Source organism: Nannospalax galili, unplaced genomic scaffold (genome assembly GCF_000622305.1).
Source record: "Nannospalax galili isolate Female #2095 unplaced genomic scaffold, S.galili_v1.0 scaffold1852, whole genome shotgun sequence".
NCBI lineage: Eukaryota > Metazoa > Chordata > Mammalia > Rodentia > Spalacidae > Nannospalax > Nannospalax galili.
This window is the reverse complement of record NW_008331531.1, coordinates 113,835-132,949: the sequence shown is the minus strand read 5'-3', so window position 1 is coordinate 132,949 and position 19,115 is coordinate 113,835. Positions and strand designations below refer to the sequence as shown.

The following is a 19,115-nucleotide window of genomic DNA, read 5'->3' as shown; positions in this document are numbered from 1 at the left end:
TATAACATTCTATAAAGAAAATGTCTTAATAAATAAAGATTTTATAGAGTGGGTGTGGAGTGTCTGAGAAGTCCTTCTATGGGGAGATGAGAAAAGTTGTGTAGGTGTTGCTGCCTTCAGGAAGAGAAGACACGGAGGTGAGCAAAAGCAGGATGCTAAAAATACTACAACTTTCTGCTGGAGGCAGTGATTTTCCAGGAAAACTAATATTTTTTTGCTGTTTTCAAGACCTCTAATAGGAGCTTAATTGCTTGAGGGGTAGAAAAATAAATTTTTGGTCAGAAGTCTCTTCCTGCCATATCAATTTTTATTTTGCAGGTGTTGAGTATGTTTTAGTGAATGTGTGGTACATCTCATTAGTAAGAAGAATATGCTAGATTTAACTGTTAAATATAAATATGTAACCAAAGTGAATACATTTGTGAAAGAATGCAGAACAGAAAGAAGGTGGGATGTGGTGGCAACATGTTTACTCCCATTGTTTTGGAGGCAGAGGCAGGGATCACTATATTTCAGATATGGTCACTTTCATTAAAATTGTTGATTTGAGAGATCGTATTTCTAGAATTGGTTGCTAGTACACCAATTTTAAAAGATGAAGGGCACAAAATGTTGATAATATCATAACATACTGGCCAAAAATATTTATTCTCTTAAATTAGGTGAGTGAATCTCATTTAAAAGAGCCATGTTTCAAACACAAAAATAAGGTTTGAAAGAGTCTTAAGAAATGTATACATTTACTACCTTTAACTCCAGGAGGGTGAACACTAAGGATTCCAGGATTTCTTCCTCCATGTGACTGGACCTGAGTTCAATGAACCTTGACATCTTTTGTCTTAGTAATCAAATAATCTTGTACTAGCAATACCATGATTGGATGGTTGGACATGCACTGATGTCTCTTCCCTAGAAATCCTATGAGAAATGCACATAGAGTGCTTGGCAGGGAATGCCGTGCCAGATAGAAGAGACTTCTTTTCAAAATTCTAGATATTATCTAATTTTGCTAATGCCCAATCCCAACTGGTCAGGCCTAAACATAGGTGACATCAGCTATCTAAACCAAGAAGCACCATCAATAACATAGCTTCAGATGACTAGATTCTAGCACAAAAACACAAAATATATACTCTTAATTACTTTCTATTGCTGTGATAAAAAAAAAAATGACCAAAACCAACTTGGGGAAGAAAGGATTTATTTTATTTTACATCTCCCAGGTCACAATTCATCCCTGGAGGAGCCCAAGGTAGGAACTCAGGCAGGAACCTTGAGGCAGGAGCTGAAGAACAGACCATGTTCAGCTTGTTTTCTCAAACAAAACAAGACCACCCTCCCAGGGGTGGCACTGCCCACAAAAGGCTGGGCCCTCCCACATCACTCATCAAGAAAATGCCTCACAGACATGGCAATAGGCCAATCCAATGGAAGAATTTCTATTTCCTGAGTTGAGAGTCCCTCTACCCAGGTATGTCAAGTTGACAACTAAAGCTATCCAGTACACCACACACACACACATTTATATATATATATGAACAATAATAATGAAGAGTTCAAGAAATTGATAGAGAATGGAAGGAATGTAGGAAGAGTTGGAATTGTTTGAGGGAGGGGTGGAAATGATATAAATACAGTACTGACGTATGAAATCCTCAAACACTTAGAAAATGAGCAAAATATTCTTCTACATAAAAAAGTTCTGTTTTACAAGCAACTTATTTAGAGCAAGTTTGACATCCTTATTCCTTAGGCTATAGATCAGGGGGTTGACCATGGGGACAACAGTAGTATAAAGCACAGATGACATTTTTCCTTGATCTTTGGAGCTGACTGATGATGGCTGTAAGTACATGAATGCCAGAGAACCAAAGAAGACGGCCACAGCAGAGAAGTGGGAGCTGCAGGTACTGAAGGCTTTGAACCTGCCCTCCGTGGATTTAATGCGGAGAATGCTGGCAATGATGAAGATGTAAGAACCCATGATGGTTAAGGTTGGAATAGAGAAATTAAAAGCACTGAAGCATAGAAGTACTACCATATTGATAAAAGTACTAGAACAGGAGAGCTGCAGCAATGGAAGAATATCACAGAAATAATGTTTTATTTTATTATCCTTGCAGAAAATCACTCTTAGCATGCAGAGAGTATGAGATGTGGCACCAAGAAAGCCTATGCTGTACACCCCACTTACCATACAGAAACAGACTTGATAAGACATGGTGACATTGTAAAGCAGGGGGTTACAGATGGCCACATAGCGGTCATAGGCCATTGCAGCCAACATGTGACACTCAGATATAACAAAAATGAGGAAGAAGTAGAGCTGAGTCATGCATTCAGGGGAGATGATGTTTTTGTCTGTCACAAAGTTCACCAGCATTTTGGGGGTAATGACTGTGGAATAACAGAGGTCAATGAAGGACAGACTGCTGAGGAAGAAGTACATGGGGGTGTGCAGGTGGGAGCTGAGCAGGATCAGGATGATCATGCCCAGGTTCCCCAGCACTGTGAGCACGTAGATCCCGAGGAAGAGCAGGAAGAGGGGCAGCTGCAGCTCAGGTTTGTCTGTCAACCCAGCGAGGATGAACTCAGTCACTGTGGAATGGTTTACTTCTTCCATTTCCTTCTGGGAACTCTATGTAGAAAGTGAGAGGAAAAAAAAAATGAGGTAGACATTTATTTTCTCTTTATACAATAAGGTATGACAAAAAAGTAAGTCTTTTCAGCTAGACATGTGATGTTCTCTGACAGCTCCTCATGTATGATAGCAGTCAACGATCTCAAAATACGGGACATGTAAACAAATATCAAGTAGATATATCTATATATATGCTCACGTGTCCTCGAACTATAGATGCAATAAATCTGAGCGAGATTGCTAGATAGCTTTCGTGTATTTCTTATAGTATTTCCAACTTCTGTACACACAGACTACTAGTCTGTATAAAATATCAAGAAATAACAGAAAACTGCAAGCAACAGTAGTGAAAACCGTTCACTGCTTGCTAAGGAGTAAAGAACGGTGAACACTTTATTCAACATTCTATTGGAGTTTCTAGTTAGAGTAATGAAGCAAGAAATTGAAAACAAAATATTGCTAAGCGTAAAATTAGAAAGTGTATCATCTCTACTTGTAAGTACCAAACTTTTCTTGATAATGTTAAGTAATCTACATGAAAAAAAGAACACTATTAAATTAATTTTAAATGGTGAAAAATGTGATAGAATACAAGTTCAAAAGATAAACTCAACAATCATAAAATTATCAGTAGATGAACTTTCCCTGAGGGATGCCTAGGTACTCCAGCTTGACTTGATTGCCCTTGACATAAATTACAGAGTGCATGAAATCCAGTGTGGGGAAGGGGTGGGTACTATGAATGGGTGTGGAGAAGGGAGGGGTTATAGAGATGATTAAGATGTCTTATATGAAACACATAAAAATTCAATAAAAATATAAAAATAAAAAAATAAGTCTCATAGTTTAAAAAATTGGGGGTTGGAGAGATGACTCGAGGGTTAAGAGCATGTGTTGCTCTTGCAGAATTCCCACGTTCGTTCCTAGAACACATGCTCCGCGCACAATTGCCTGTATCTCCAGTTCCAGGGAATCTGCCACCATCCTCTAGCCTGCCTGGCAACTACATTCACATGCATGAATCCACAATCATATATAATCTATTTAATTTGAGAACATATAAATATTTATGAGTAATTTAAATAAAATAAATTATGCTGTTATGATTAAAATAACCCAATCATATTGAAAAGAAGCAAAGAGCTGTATAATTTGAAAGCTACTCCATGTTTATGAATCAAAAATTCAACATTGTGAAAATGAATATGCATCCCAATTCAGTCTACCAGTCAGTAGTATCCTTATCAGAAGTTTAGCTCTGTTCTTACAGACAATGATACAGGAAACATTAAATCCGTATGAAAATGCGTGGGGCCTAGAAAACCAGAACAAACTTGAAAGGGGAAAATGAAGATCGAGTCCACACATTTCCTCACTTCAAACATTTACAGTTTGAAGTCAATACTGATAATATTTTCTACTGAAATTTTATGATTTTCATGCAACATAGTTTAAGGATATTTAGGTCTGCTTACATATAGTACTGGAATAATTAGATAGTTAACTGTATAATTAATTGTATTAATTAATATATAATGCTTTCTGTTATAAATCAATAAAATTAATTCAAAATTTGTCATAGAACTAAATGTAAGAGCTATAAGAAAATTAAGAAAACGAAACATGAGACACCAGTTGTGGTGGTGCATTCCTTTAATCCCAGCACTAGGGAGCCAGAGGAAGGCACTCTGCATCCTGCTCATCAGGACATCCTCAGCACTGAGACAGGGTAATGATCAATTTATGCAGCTGGGTGTGGGAATACTCAAAGTAACACAAAGTAAGATAGTAATAAGAAGGCATAATTATGGAAACAGAAAGTAGGACCAAGAACACAAACAAATTAAAATGGCAATAGCCAATACACATTTTTCAATTATCTCCTTATATATATATCAATGACCTCAACTCCCGAGTCAAAAGACACAGGTTAGTGGAATGGACTAAGAAACAAAAATCCATCTTTTTTTTTTTTAATCTTCAAGAAGCTCATCTCACCTTTACCTTAGGGGGGAAAGATGGAAAAAATATTCCAAGCAAATGGCACTAAGAAGCAAGTTTAGAATTGGTGATGTGTCTTACATGAGATCTCAAAACCATATGATACAACACAAAATTAGTAAAACGAACATTGTCTTTGAAATTGCAAGCTTCAAACAGAAAAAATCCTAGCACAAACATGAAGTAAGTAAGAAGTTCCAACACCACCTAAGGAAACTGTGGCAACAGATGGCTCCTGGGGGGAGAGAAAGAGAGAGAAAGAGAGAGAGAGAGAGAGAGAGAGAGAGAGAGAGAGAGACTTAAAAAAACAAAAATCTTGAAAATCAAATTAAAAAAAAAAAAAACTGTTACTGAAGAGTGCGGTCTCAAATGCAGAAATACAAATGACCAGTAGATATTTTTTAAGGTTTAACCTCCTTAGCCATTAGGAAAATACTAATCAAAATAATTTTGAACTTCTGGCTTACTCCTGTTAGAATGGCTACCATAATGACAACAGACAACAACCAATGCTGGCTACGATGCAAGGAGAGGGACAGTGCCATTGCTGTGGAAGAGTAAAGCGGTGAATCCACTAAGGACTTAAGCATGAGACTCTTTCAGTAAGCAAAAAATAGAATTTCTATATGATCCACTCTATGACTCCTGGATACCAATCTGAAGGATTCTGTATTATGCTATACCGCTCTCCTGAAACACTAGTCCTCCTCCCAGAAGCCCCGTTACCTGCCTCTTACCCAGTCACCGTGGCTTTGATAGCAATTATGGAGCTCTGACTCCTTCCAGATCAATAACTTCCCACGAATTTGACTCTGATACTTTCCTCTAAGTGCAGCTAGTTCCTATTTTGCTCTAACACCACCTGTGTATTTGCATGTGTTTGACTTTGGTGGAGAATTACATACCTCTCCTGTATCACTTGTCTTAGAGTCCCTTTACCTGATGTGTCTTAGAAATGAATGGGTTGTCAGAAAAACAGATAAATGGTTTAAAGGAAATAAAATGTATTTGTCTCTTAACAATTATATCAAAGAAAAAATTATAGACAGTGCACTTCAAGTATTTAAAATAATTTGATCCATTCAAGTACATTTAAGCACTGATGGCATCACCACCACAGTAAAGGTACAAAAGGTAAAAGTAAATACATCTCTCAACATCTCCCAAAGGTTCTTGTGTTATGTTGTAGTTTTTGGTTGCCCATATTTTTTATTTGTTCAAAATACTTAATTTTTAGTGCATTACATTATACTATTAATTACAGACACTATGCTGAATAGAGCATCTTTATAACCTATTCATCCTACCTTGGATGTGTTTTTTACCCATTGAACAATTACTTCCTGTCTCTATCACCTATTATACTATGCCAAATATTCTTGTGGTGTTTTATATTTTTATTCATTATTTCTATCATATGTGTCTAAGTGTATTACCTGCATGTGTCTAAGTGTACATGTGTCGTGTAATGCCCGCAGAAGTCAGAGAGGGTGTCAGATCCCTAGAACTGGAATTATGGATGGCAGTTAGCCACCATGTGGGTGCTGGGAAGTAAACCTGGGTCTTCCGCAAGAGCAGTCAGTGTGCTCTTAACCACTGAGCCATCTCTCCAGTCCCTATTCTTGTGTTCTTTACTATGAATGTGTTATAGTTACCGTAGGTAAGTAAAATCACTCAGTATTCTCCTTTTCTGATAGACCTATTTTAGTTTGCACAGTCAGTGTCCTATAAGTTTATACCATTTCAAGCAAAATTTTCTTTGGAGAAGAAAACAAATTTGTTTTATTTTGAAATAACTTACTGATGATTAATGATGGTGATAAAATTACTAAGGCATATCTAGATTTTTAAAATTTTATTACATTTTATGAGATTCATATGTTAAAATATATCAATAGTTACCAATATCTTGATAAAGTCTTTACTAAATCTGTATGGCCCTCTTATGTTCATTACACAGTTATATTTTGTGCCTGAAAATAGAGAACAATCTGTCATAGTTGAATGAACCCAGTGGTCATTTTAAATTGGCACTGGAATTAGAAATCTTATTATTCCATGAGACATTGAATTTCAGATTGTCTTGAAAAATTATCAATGTCTTACTTGATATCCTATACAAAATATGAAATTCATAGAAATTGTAATTTTTGCATGGTGATACTTCTTCCAGATCATATGATTTGAATGTGAACTGACACCGTAAGTCATTTAATAGTGAGAAGTGGCAACGGTCTTGTGACTATTAGGATAGAAAGATACAAGATACAGGAACAGTGCTCCTCAGAGCATTACACTTTAGAAGCAGATAGCGACGCAGACTGTAGGCTAAGCCTCATGACTGGGCAGCTCTCAGGATCACAACTTCAGTGGCGCTAGCCCAGATTGGGTCAATTAAGGGTTTTTTTTTAAGTGTGAAATCAGAATCTGTGAGGGTAAGAAAAAAAGCTAAGCTTGTTCATTATTAAAAGTTAAGGACTATTGCATAACAAATTTATATTCAAAATATATGGATCTGCAAAAATCACCAAAATATAACAATACGTTTAATTATTTATGGAAACAAAGAGGGTACCTAAAATGATGGAAAAAAAATAGGAAAACAAGATACACAGATCCAGTGAATTGTATTACTTAGGGAGGGGTACATTTTACAATAGAAACTTGAAAATTAAAATTATTGAACATTTCTATGAAAGCAATTTACACACAGTGTCTATGTGGCTAGAAAAAAGATGGATTGATTTCCTATTAGCAGAGAGCACAGTGCTACAGCCAACGAAATACTTTTTTGTTAACATCAAAATCAAACTAACCAGTAAACACGACTGAATGAAAAAGATAATTTCTTGTCTTCTGAGGTATTATTGCAAATATGAGTGAACATTTTATTTGTCATTAGGATATTATTATAATGGCCCAAGACTAGAGTTCTTGGAGAACCTCCAGTGTCCTTAGGTAGAATGGTGCTTGCTGAAAGACACTTTAGGTACTCACTTTTTCTCTACTTGGGAATTCCTGTTCCAATTGTATGTGAGATTTTGACGTAGTTTCCCTTCCGTGAAATAGCTCTTGTGGTGGTAGAGCTGGTAGTCCTAAACAAAACCTTCTGGTCTCAGAATACGAACTTCAGATGTTGGCTGCTTCATCATAAACTAAGTCTCATTATTCTTTGACTCTTCTAAGACACTTACCTCGGCTATGCTATTTTCACACAGACTTTTGATGCTTAAGAGGTGTCATGAGAAAACGTACAGGAGGCTCCCTGAAGAGTTCCTTTCATTAAGAATGAGCTGCTAGAATGTAAGAGCAATTAACTTTCCTGAGCTATCCTCTGTATGATACTCTCCCAACTCTCTTGTGTATAATTCTCTCTGCTTCTAAATAGTAACAATCATTGTGTTAAGAACAGAAACCAAGGCCTAGTGAAATGGGTGTGGGAAGCCTTATAACAATAGTCTTCAATGTGAAAATAAGTTCTGAAATATTAGATGATATGATTTCAAACTTTTTCAGTAGATTAAGGTTTTGAGAAATCAATAATCAATAAGAATTGTTATTGAAAGGTGTTCCTTACATGTCTTCTAATTCTTTAAAAGACATTTGAAGGAGTAACCTCAGGGACGAGGTTATGAGCATGCTATCATTTATAACCATGGAAATGAGTGAGAATCATAGGATTGGGGTGAAAGTGGCATGGTGACTTTCTCTAAAGAGAAAAGTGACTTTACTCTAGTTAATATGAGCATTGAAGGAATTGTTTTCCATAAGTTTTCCACCTGAGAACCTTGAAACCACTAGAATCAAAGCAGAGGAAACAGCCAAGGAAATGGGGAGTGACTATGGTAATAACGTACTTGAAGTGCAAGATTACAGAAAAGCAATGGGGAGTTCTTAAAACTTTTAATTGAATTTTTATCTCTGTCTCTGTGTCTCTGTGTCTCTGTCTCTCTGTGTCTCTCTGTCTCTCTGTCTCTGTCTCTCTCTCTCTCCCTGTGTGTGTGTGTGTGTGTGTGTGTGTGTGTGTTTGTGTGTGTGTGTATGTGTATGACTGTGCTCATGCCATGGTGTTCTCGTGGAGGTCAGCGGAATACTTGTTGGTATAAGTTTTCTTCTTCTACTTTCTGGTGTCAGGAATAAAACTCAGGTCTTCAGGCTTAAGGTTAGCTTTCTTTACCAGCTTAGCCATCTTGCCAGCCTGGGACTTCTTAAAGGAACCATGAGAGATGAAACAAGAGAAGATAACATCTGTATGAATGATGTTTGTCTTATAATAGACACACATTGACTATAGATATATAATTATTTCTGTTTCCATAAAAGGGGCTAGCATATGCATATGTCTCTTAGTTCAGTCCACTAAGAGAGTTAGATGCAAAAATATCAAAGTGGCAGTAAGTGCATATATTACAGGGGATGCTATATTAATCTTATACTTTTTCAATAAAAATAACCCATGCTCATTAGAGAAATTGGTGATATTAATTCTGGGCTTAAACATCCAAGATTGTAGAATATCTTTCAGTGCCTAGAAGCAAATAAATACTAAAACAAATGGTTTTAGCATACAAAAGGGCCCATGTATGACATAAAAGTGTTACAAAATTTCAAACTCTACTAAGTTCACACAAAAAACCCACTAACAGTGGGGGATAATTCAAAATTATTAATAACAGTACATCCATATTGCTTTACATAGGTGATTAAATAGTGGGGGTCCTGAGAAAATTTGTGATACAGAAGAATTCCAAAGAAATTACACAACTGTTTCCCCTAAAATACATGAAAAATAACCGCCTATCCCTTCAAAGTGCACTACACATGGTGATTTCAGACATCTTAAGAACCATCCTTTGCTTCTGTGATCTTCTGTAAATGAATAAAACACAACTATCTTGTCAAGCTAAACACATCGGCCGTGTGTAACATGACACACACCATACAGAACACCAGAGCAGTGTCTTCAAAACTGCCAAAGTCATTACAAACTGGAAATGAGACACGTGAGACAGTCGTGAGACTGAGATGCCACTGGAGAAACAGCATTAAGATATCTTGGGTGGAGCCCTCATGGACAAGTAGGGCAATATGTAAAATTTAGGAAACTGTGAATAAATGACTGTAAATAAGTTGTCCATGCTGGCTGCTTTATTCTGACACATGTGCCTTTGTATTGTCAGCAGGAAGGGAACAGGTGTGAGCTATAAAGGGATCTCTATAATAACCTTGCGTATATTTCTGTAAATTCAAAATAATTTGAAAACCAAAATTGAATATTAGATCATCCTGCCAGTTTTTACAGGGAAGGATTGAAAGGAGTGACAGGAGATAGAATGGGGTGGGGGTGGAGAGAGGAAAATTTCTAAATAGTTCATGCGTCTTCTTTGCTTCTATGACTTTATCTATTTCTGTAATCTGTTTTCCATATATTTCAGATTCTAGTGTTTTTTCAACTTGAACTATTAATTCAAGAGTTTCATCTCTGGATTTCCAGTGTTTGCATCTGAAAATCCAAAAATCACCATAACTTCCTTAGTCCAAATCATGATTGTAGCTTAGACAATTAGGATGAAAGCAGTTGGTATATATTTGTTTCTAACGTATGTGAATGGTATAATTAGTGATGTTTCTTTATATGGGCTATGGGATGCATATGAAAATTTCCCAAGAAATCTACTTTCTGAGCTTTTGGTCCCCAGCAGATGGTGCTATTTGGAAAGTTGTGGAAACTTTTGGAGGGGAAGCCTAGGTGAAGTAGTTAGGTCACTTCAGGCAGGTCCTCCTGAGTGGAGGGATCTTATCCTTGGCCACTTCTTGGTTTACTTTCCACATTCTGACCTGCTGTTATTTGGACTACTTTTCTCTATCATGTTATTTACACAGTGATATGCTGAGTCTTCTGAAATCCTGAGCCAAAATGAATCCTCTTGCCCTCACTTTATTCTGTCAGAAATTTTGTCATGGTGATGCAGAAGGGGCTGGCACAATATACAGATAAAATAACTCTGAGAATGCTGATAGTACTCAGTCCTTCAAAGAATGTGGATCCATTCCCTTAATACACATCGCCATATTTTTATGGGAGTATCTTGATATAAAATTAAGTAACTTTTTCATTCTTCCTTTTGCCTTATACATCTCCATGTACTAAAATCATACAATCAGTCAGAAACCCAATTAAGTATCTAAATGAGATGTGTTGGAGGGTTATGTGAAATTGTAGGTTATGATTTGTGCTTCCTGGGAGGCATTTAGAGGACCATACCACCACAGCTCAGAAAAAAGTAAATGATGCCAGGCAGTGTGCAAAGGAGCTAGAATTCACATAATTCGTCCTACAAATACTTTTGTGTGCTTTAGATAGGGAAAGACCATGTGAAAGACTCTGATATTAACACCAGTAATCCCAATATTCATCTTACCTTCACATCATTAGAGTAGAATTATTATGTGTATGATGTGTAATGACATGCATTTGGGAGAGTGAGTTTTTTAAAAAGAGAGAATGGAATATATTTCCTAAACACATATATGTTTCTTTAATATAGATAAAATAACAGTTTTATTTGAAAAGCATTTGGGTAGGTTACTCATGAAATATATCAACACATTCCTTTACTTTTCAACTTTATCGATATATAAGTGATATATAATGCAAAAACTACAATTAACTTATTTCTATAATTTGATAAATTTGGATAAATTTTGTTACTACTTTCAATCATATTACTTTCCAGGTTATAATAAAATGGCATTTAATGTTTAACAGGATTCATTAAAATAGTTTTGCTGTAATATAGTTGTAATGAAATTTTTAATAAATTTAATTTGGAATTTGTGGTGGTTTGAACGAGGATGTTCCCCATAGACTCCAAGTATTTGGGCATTTTGTCCCCAGTTGGTACACTGTTTTGGGAGATTTTAGGAGGTCTGATCTTGCTGGAGGATGCTTGTCACTGAGGGCAGGCTTTAATAGATCTTAAGTCTTGCTGGATTTCCAGTCCTGCTTTGTCTCTTAGCCCTGCTGGAAGATCTGAACACTGCTCTTTCTGCTTAGGCCACCTGCTGTCACCATGCCTCCCTGCCATGCAAAATCTGCTGCCCCTGGAACCATAAACTCAAACAAACTCTCCCTTCTCCAAGTTCCCTCGGTCTTGGTGTTTTATCACAGCCACAGAAAAGTAAGTAATACAGAATCTTTCAAATTAATGTGAATGTGACATTTTAATCTACTTTACAAAGGTATTTTTCTCTACACTGCTAAAATATGACTCTTAAATTCTGAAGAATGAAAACTTAGTAACAGAATAAACTATTTGCCACATTAATCATTTTGCTCATCACTAAAGATCAAATCTTAAAATTAGAAATATGATAAAATTCAAGACTCAATTTCATAACATTTGCGACCATTCAGAGGAACCGTTTTCATTACAGTATTTGATATTAAGCAGTTGGCTGAGTGGTGTAAAATGTGCGGGAATTAGCCGCTTTATTTGTCATTGAATAATATGGAAGGGAAGAAAGAGTGGAATCAAGTCGCCATTTCTGCATGGATGAGGATCAGAAGTGAGGTCAAGGCTGCAGGAATGGGAAGGGTCTGGGAACTGAATCCAATGTTTTTGGCAACTTTTAGTATTCCTGGATAATTACATACATACCCACACACCCACACACCCACACACCCACACCCACACACATATATACATGCACTTTATGCATTACCTATTTCATTTTACTCTTGTTTACCTCTAGTATTCTTCTTAGATACAATGCTAAATCCAAATGTTAACCTCTAGGTACAGCACAGAGCTAAGGGTACCACTGCAGATTTTATAATGTGCAGAAGAAACTACTGTTCTTCATGCTCATTATTCCTTTCTTCCTCAATAAAACATGTTCTGAGTCTTAGTTGGGGAAGCCACTATCTAGACCAGCACACCCTTTCTCAATTTCTTGTTCAGCTAGATTTGAATAGTTCTTTCTGAAGGTATACAGCTATCAACAAGATTACCCTTTCAAGCAGTGGGATTCATGTTCTCAGCAAAAAGGGCTTTGGAATGAGTGCTGTCTTATTATTGCTAATGATTGTCAAGTCCTAGCTGCAGATCTCAGCAGCAATAGGAATCTAAGAGTTCTACAGATTTCAGAGAACAAACTAGAGGACACTGGTGTAAAGCTGTTGTATGAAGCTGTGTAATTTCCCAACTGCCGATTCAAAAGTCTTGGATCAGAGGATCGGAGGCCTGTGAACTAACTGGTGCCTGTGAGAACCTACTTCTGCTTTTACCCAGAGTAAATCATTGTGAGGAATCAACCTGTTGGAAAAAGCATTGGCCCACAGTTGGGTGTTTGTGCTGTGTTGAGACCCTGGGACAGCCCGAGTCTCTTATTTTCTGCATGCTGGCCAGTTGTGAGTCTCTGTGTTAATCATCGTCATCTGCTGCATGAGGAAGCTTCTCTGGTGAGAGTTGAGAGATGTATTAATGTAGGGGCATAATGGCTCCTATATTAAACCTCACCTACCGAAGGCTCAGGGACCATTGTGAAAGAGGGGGCAGAAAGATTGTAAGAGCCAGTTTTGGTGCATAACCAAGGGAAGAGGGGCTTTCAGGCCTTTGGGAACTTGCTCATATGACCTTACAACAATGGTGACAGCATGCACAAGACCCATGCTGACTCAATGAGACAAAACTCCAGTAGAGAACAGGGGAAATGGACAGCAGGCCCCAACCTTGGCTGATAACTTTAGGTGAGGGAAAGCAGATCTTCTTTAAGGAAGTGACTCCATATAGGCTGACTAGACTCCAATGGATGAACTTGCACTGAGGTACATCTGGGTACAAATGCTTGACTGGATAGGCCTTAACATACATGACAGAACACACGAAATCTAGGTGCAGGAAGGGCAAGAGGGGGCGAAGATGGGGAGGGAGTCTAAATTTGATTAAAATCTCTTACATGAAATGCATAAAATCTCAATAAAAGTACACATAAAAGTGAAATATTAATAGCAACAACAAAAACAACAAAAACTAAAAATAAATCTACTGTATGATCTGCTTATATCACTCCTTCGCATATACCTAAAGGACTCATCCTACTGCATCAATCCTTATACATCCATGTTTGTTGCTGTTCCTATCACAATAGTTAAGAAACTGAACTGTGTAATGGATAATGAAAATGTGATAAATTTACAGAATGGAGTTCTACTCGGTAGTAAAGGAAGAGGAAATCATGAAATTTGCAGCTCAATGGATGGAACGACAAACTGTTATACTAAATGAAGTAACACAGACTCAGAAAAATAAACAGTGTGTGTTCTTTCTAATTTGTGGGTCTTAGCAACACATCCTTATATGTGAGTGTGTAGCCTGACATCAAAGAAAGAGCAGGAAAATGGTAAGGAACCATGGAAATAAAAGGAAAGAAAGAGACAAGAGACGGGGAGAGAAGGAGACCAATGTTACCAAGTAGGGGACTGGGGAGACGGGCATGTTTAACTGGGAAGGAAGGGGGGACATATGTACAAAGAACCATAGGAGCAGGTGGAAGAAGGAGCTCACGAGAGGGGGGATAATAGGAGACAGATATTATTGAGGACAAAAGGCAAAAAATGGGGAAGACTTTAACTAGAGAGGGAGGAATGAGGGTTAGACAGGGAGAGAGAGATGAGAGATAAATAATTCTTAGGTGGTGTGAAAAGCCAGAGGGAAATACATTAGTTCAAAAGCCCACTGAAAAATACACATGCGATATCTTTACATGAGCGTATGTATATAGCTGAAGGACATGTTAGAAGAAACACAGTGCCAGACAAGAGAAACCTCCTTTCGTGTTGTTGATCAGGGAGCTTCACAAGGCTCCCCAAATGACACAGTCTTTTGCCACAGTCCTTGATTACCTCCCAGAACTTGAATATAAGACTTATTGTTGAAGACAGGACATACTTCAGATAAAAGATTTGGGGTAATGGAGCTGGAACTTACCTGGAAGTCTCCTCACTGAAGACAAGCCCTCACAGTCTAGAGGATATTGTGCAAGATGTTAAGGGAGAAAATCAATAAATGATCCAACCTTAGGTTTAAAGCCTAATACCTACAACAATGACCAGCACAGCAAACTATCTGTTGTTGTAGTGGCAATTCTATTTTGGAGGTAATCAACAGCTATCTTATTTGACTTAAAGCCTGATTATTGGGAGGGAAGTCATGTATGGTACTGTAAACATAGCCAAAAATACATGGCTGAAGATGTCTTAAAGCCTATAGAAAATTCACCTGTCACATGCCTAGATAAACATAATTTCTTCCTCTATGTTTAATGAATATCCTTATATTTATGTACAAGTATACAAGTCACCACTCATCAAAGAAGCTTCTTTTTATAACAGAGACTGTTATAGAATTCTCCAAGTAGTCATACACAGAGTATAAGTATATGTAAGATATTCAGCCCTAAAAACACATCTACAATAGACCCTTTATACCTAAGGCACATAGAACATAGTAGAACAAGGGATAGAGAGAATACTAATGCATCTCTCAACTCTCACCAGTGAAGTTTCCCCTTATAACAAAGGGAATGAACACAGAAGGCCACAACTGGTCAAACCATAGAGAATAAAAGACTGTGTGTGTCTGGATAGGACTCACCCACCCAGGGTTCAGGGACCATTGCAGAAGAGGGAGCAGAAAGATTGTAAGAGCCTGGGATGGTGCATGATCATAAGGAAAGTGTCTAAATATGAATAAAATCTATCGTATCAAATTCACAAAATTTCAATAAAAACATACATTGAAAGGAAAAGAAAAAAGGACAAATGGTTCAATTTTTAATTGTCAGACTATGTGAGTAGACATTATTCTACAAGAGATGCATACATGGCTAAAAAGCACCTGAGAAGCTGGGTTTTATCATTAGTCATTAAGGAAATTCAAATCAAAAGCGCCATGAAATAGTATTTCACAATGATAAGAACAGTTATAACAGAAAGACAGTAAGTGTGGGCAAATAATTGCCATCCTCATTCACTAATATTTTTTAGATGGTATAGATTGTTTGGAAAACAGTTTAGTGATATTGAAAAAGACAAATCTTCAAGGTACCACATGGCCCAGCAAGGTCAGTGCTGTAGAAAACTCCCAAGAACTGAAAATAAGCACCTATAGGAAAACTTATATATAAATGTTTATGCAGCAGACTGGCTTTTGTTAGTCAAAAGATGAACTCCATTCATGTATTCTCTTGATGATGAATGGACTTTATCCATAAAATGGAGTGCTATTATACAATAAAGAGGCCTGAACTCTTGAGATATAACACATCTCCAAAGCACCTGCAATACTAGGTAAAATGAACCAGAAAAAGTCACATATTGTGGAGCCCCATTTATAGACATCATCAAGAACAGGCCAATTTATAGAGACAGGAAGGAGCTTGGTATCTGCCTAGTGCTATGGGAAGGGAGGTCCTCACATGACTGGTCATGTTTGTGCCACTCCTTGAAAGTTCTAAAAACCCTGAACTGTATGCTGAAACTGACAATTTAAAAATATATCAAATAAAACTTAATAAATGTGCTATAAAAATTACAGTGATTGGTCAGCAAGATGGCTCAGCTGTAAAGGTGCTTGCCACACAAGCATGGTGAGCTAAATTCAATCTCTAGAGGAATAAAGGAGGAAGCAGAGAGCTAACTCCTCAAAACTGTCCTCCACATGCACACTCTCACCAGTGCATAATACACACACACACAATTAAAATAATAAAATAAATTTAAAATATTATAAACACAAAATAATACTGGCATCATGTGAACCACACAAAACAGTCCACCACAATCCGCTACTTTGCCAGTCTCCTGGAAACACTGGTCTTACCATCGACTCTTCATCATTTCTTGCATAGTTTTTTTGGGTTTGACAAACTGAAATTCTATAAGGTGATTTTGGGAAAAAAATGTATTAATTCTTTGAAAAAGAGAAACTAAGATGATAACTATATAGAAAACAGAGCTGTTGGTATATTCCCAAACATGAATATTATGCAAATAATTTGTGAAACATATGCAGCCATTTTAGTATTGTCAGTCTTTTAGAAGATAGTCTTATTAGTTTGTGGGTAGGACCACATCAGCTCTATCAGGTCCCATATTCTCTAATTCAGTCCTTCATTCTGAGTAGAGATACAGATCATATGTTTATGCTTTTATTTCTTGTAAAATTATTTATCTTACAACTCATACTTTCAAAAACATTTGGCAATACATTTAACTAAAAACTATTTGATGCATAAAACATAGAAACTATCAAAGGATACTGATTAAATATACCAAAATTTTTAAATGATCAAAGTAAATCTAACTGAAATAACAATGCTCATTTAACTTAAGGCAAAATACATAAAAAGAAGTGTTTAAAGAATTATATAATAAATTTACTGTGTTATATGTAGCTTTAGGTGGATGGACTCTGGGGCATTCCAGAATTCCTCTGTATGTGTGTCTGAACCTGTAAATCCAAAGCAGCACTAACACATCCTACACACACACACACACACACACACACACACACACACACACACTCACACACACACACACACACACACACACACACACAAGTAATCTCAAATTAGTAATGATCTCACGATTGAAAATGAAAATGCATTGCTTTTTTTGGATGTTTTCTTTAACTAAAACTCAGAAATCATAATTTTTTTAATTTGGAATGTTCTTTTTAATGGGAAATTTCTTTCTTTGCAATAACTTATTTAGAGCAAGTTTGACATCCTTATTTCTCAGGCTGTAGATCAAGGGATTAAGCATAGGAACAATAGTAGTATAAAACACAGAGGACACTTTCCCTTGGTCTTTGGAGCTGACTGATGATGGCTGTAAGTACATGAATGTCAGGGAACCAAAAAAGACGGCCACAGCAGAGAAGTGGGAGCTGCAGGTGCTGAAGGCTTTGAACCTGCCCTCCGTGGATTTAATGCGGAGGATGCTGGCAATGATGAAGATGTAGGAGGTAATGATAGTCAGGGTGGGAATAAAGATATTGAAAGCACTGAGGCATAGGAGTACTACCTCATTGACAAAAGTACTGGAGCAGGCAAGCTCCATCAATGGAAAGAGATCACAAAAGTAGTGGTTTATTGTATTAGCCTTACAGAACTGCACTCTTAGCATGCAGAGAGTGTGAGTTGCTGCACCAATGAAGCCCATACCATACACCCCACCTACCATCCAGGAACAGACTTGGTAAGACATGTTGACATTGTAAAGCAAGGGGTTACAGATGGCCACATAGCGGTCATAGGCCATTGCAGCCAACATGTGACACTCAGATATAACAAAAATGAGGAAGAAGTAGAGCTGAGTCATGCATTCAGGGTAGGAGATGACGTTCTTCTCTGACACAAAGCTCACCAGCATTTTGGGGGTAATGACTGTGGAATAACAGAGGTCAATGAAGGACAGACTGCTGAGGAAGAAGTACATGGGGGTGTGCAGGTGGGAGCTGAGCAGGATCAGGATGATCATGCCCAGGTTCCCCAGCACTGTGAGCACGTAGATCCCGAGGAAGAGCAGGAAGAGGGGCAGCTGCAGCTCCGGTTTGTCTGTCAACCCAGCGAGGATGAACTCAGTCACTGTGGAATGGTTTGCTTCTTGCATTTCCTTCTGGGAACAATGTAGAAAGTGGGATGAAAAATTGATGTAGATATTTACTTTGTTTCCACATATTGGTGTGTGATTATAGATTTTAAGTCTTTTCAGTTAAGCTTCGGCGGTTTACTGACAGGTCCTCCTGTATTTTAAAAGTCAAAGGCAGGAAATGCCCCAAACATGGGCCATATAAACACTTTTCAGTTAGATATATGCCTCTTTGCAATTGATTCTGTAAGACTATACTTAAACCTATTTGTGAACATCCTCGGAGTGCCACAGTTTATGGAGTTTTCCCAGAACTTTCATGTCTTTCCTGTAGCACTCCTAACTCTTCCATAGAAAAAATATATCTTCCATGACACTGCATAAAACTCACAATACAATAGCTGATGGTTTAGAAGTATAATGCTTTCAGTATAAGTTACTTTAAAATTCAAGATGAATACTCCCTGTAATTTTATTTAATATTATAACAGAATTTCTAGGCAGGCCAATTCACAAAGACAATTAAATTAAATACACTTGACTGTAAAGCAACAAATAAAACTATCTCTACTGATAAATGTTGCAATCTTATTTAGAGAAATTCTAAGTAATTTTTAAAAATGAACTGTTAGACTTACTTTAAAATATGATGATGGATGAACAGATGATCAACAGGAAAATTCAACAACCATGAAACATTTGCAAGACATGAAAACTAATCAGAAGATATTATACATAGAAACACTAAACATTGTTCAAATGAGTTAAAGACCTTTAGAAATGTGAATATCCCATATTAATGAATCAAAAGACTCA

General features: G+C 37.0%; 2 protein-coding genes across 2 annotated transcripts in view; both read right to left on the bottom strand.

Annotated features, from left to right (window-relative positions):
• Nucleotides 1–2,458, bottom strand: part of LOC103728696 (olfactory receptor 150-like) — a 24,006-nt gene extending 21,548 nt beyond the window's left edge. The window contains exon 1 of the mRNA XM_008826657.3: nucleotides 2,378–2,458. The gene's annotated coding sequence lies outside the window, so the exon portion shown is untranslated. The remainder of the gene's footprint in view (nucleotides 1–2,377) is intronic.
• On the bottom strand, nucleotides 1,688–18,329 carry LOC103728695 (olfactory receptor 150-like). Its single transcript, XM_008826656.3, has 2 exons — nucleotides 18,075–18,329; nucleotides 1,688–2,638 (listed from the first exon to the last, which is right to left on the bottom strand). The coding sequence occupies exons 1-2, from the start codon at nucleotides 18,318–18,320 to the stop codon at nucleotides 1,688–1,690; spliced, it is 1,197 nt and encodes a 398-aa protein (XP_008824878.2). The 5' UTR covers nucleotides 18,321–18,329.
• Nucleotides 18,330–19,115: the final 786 nt, after the last annotated feature.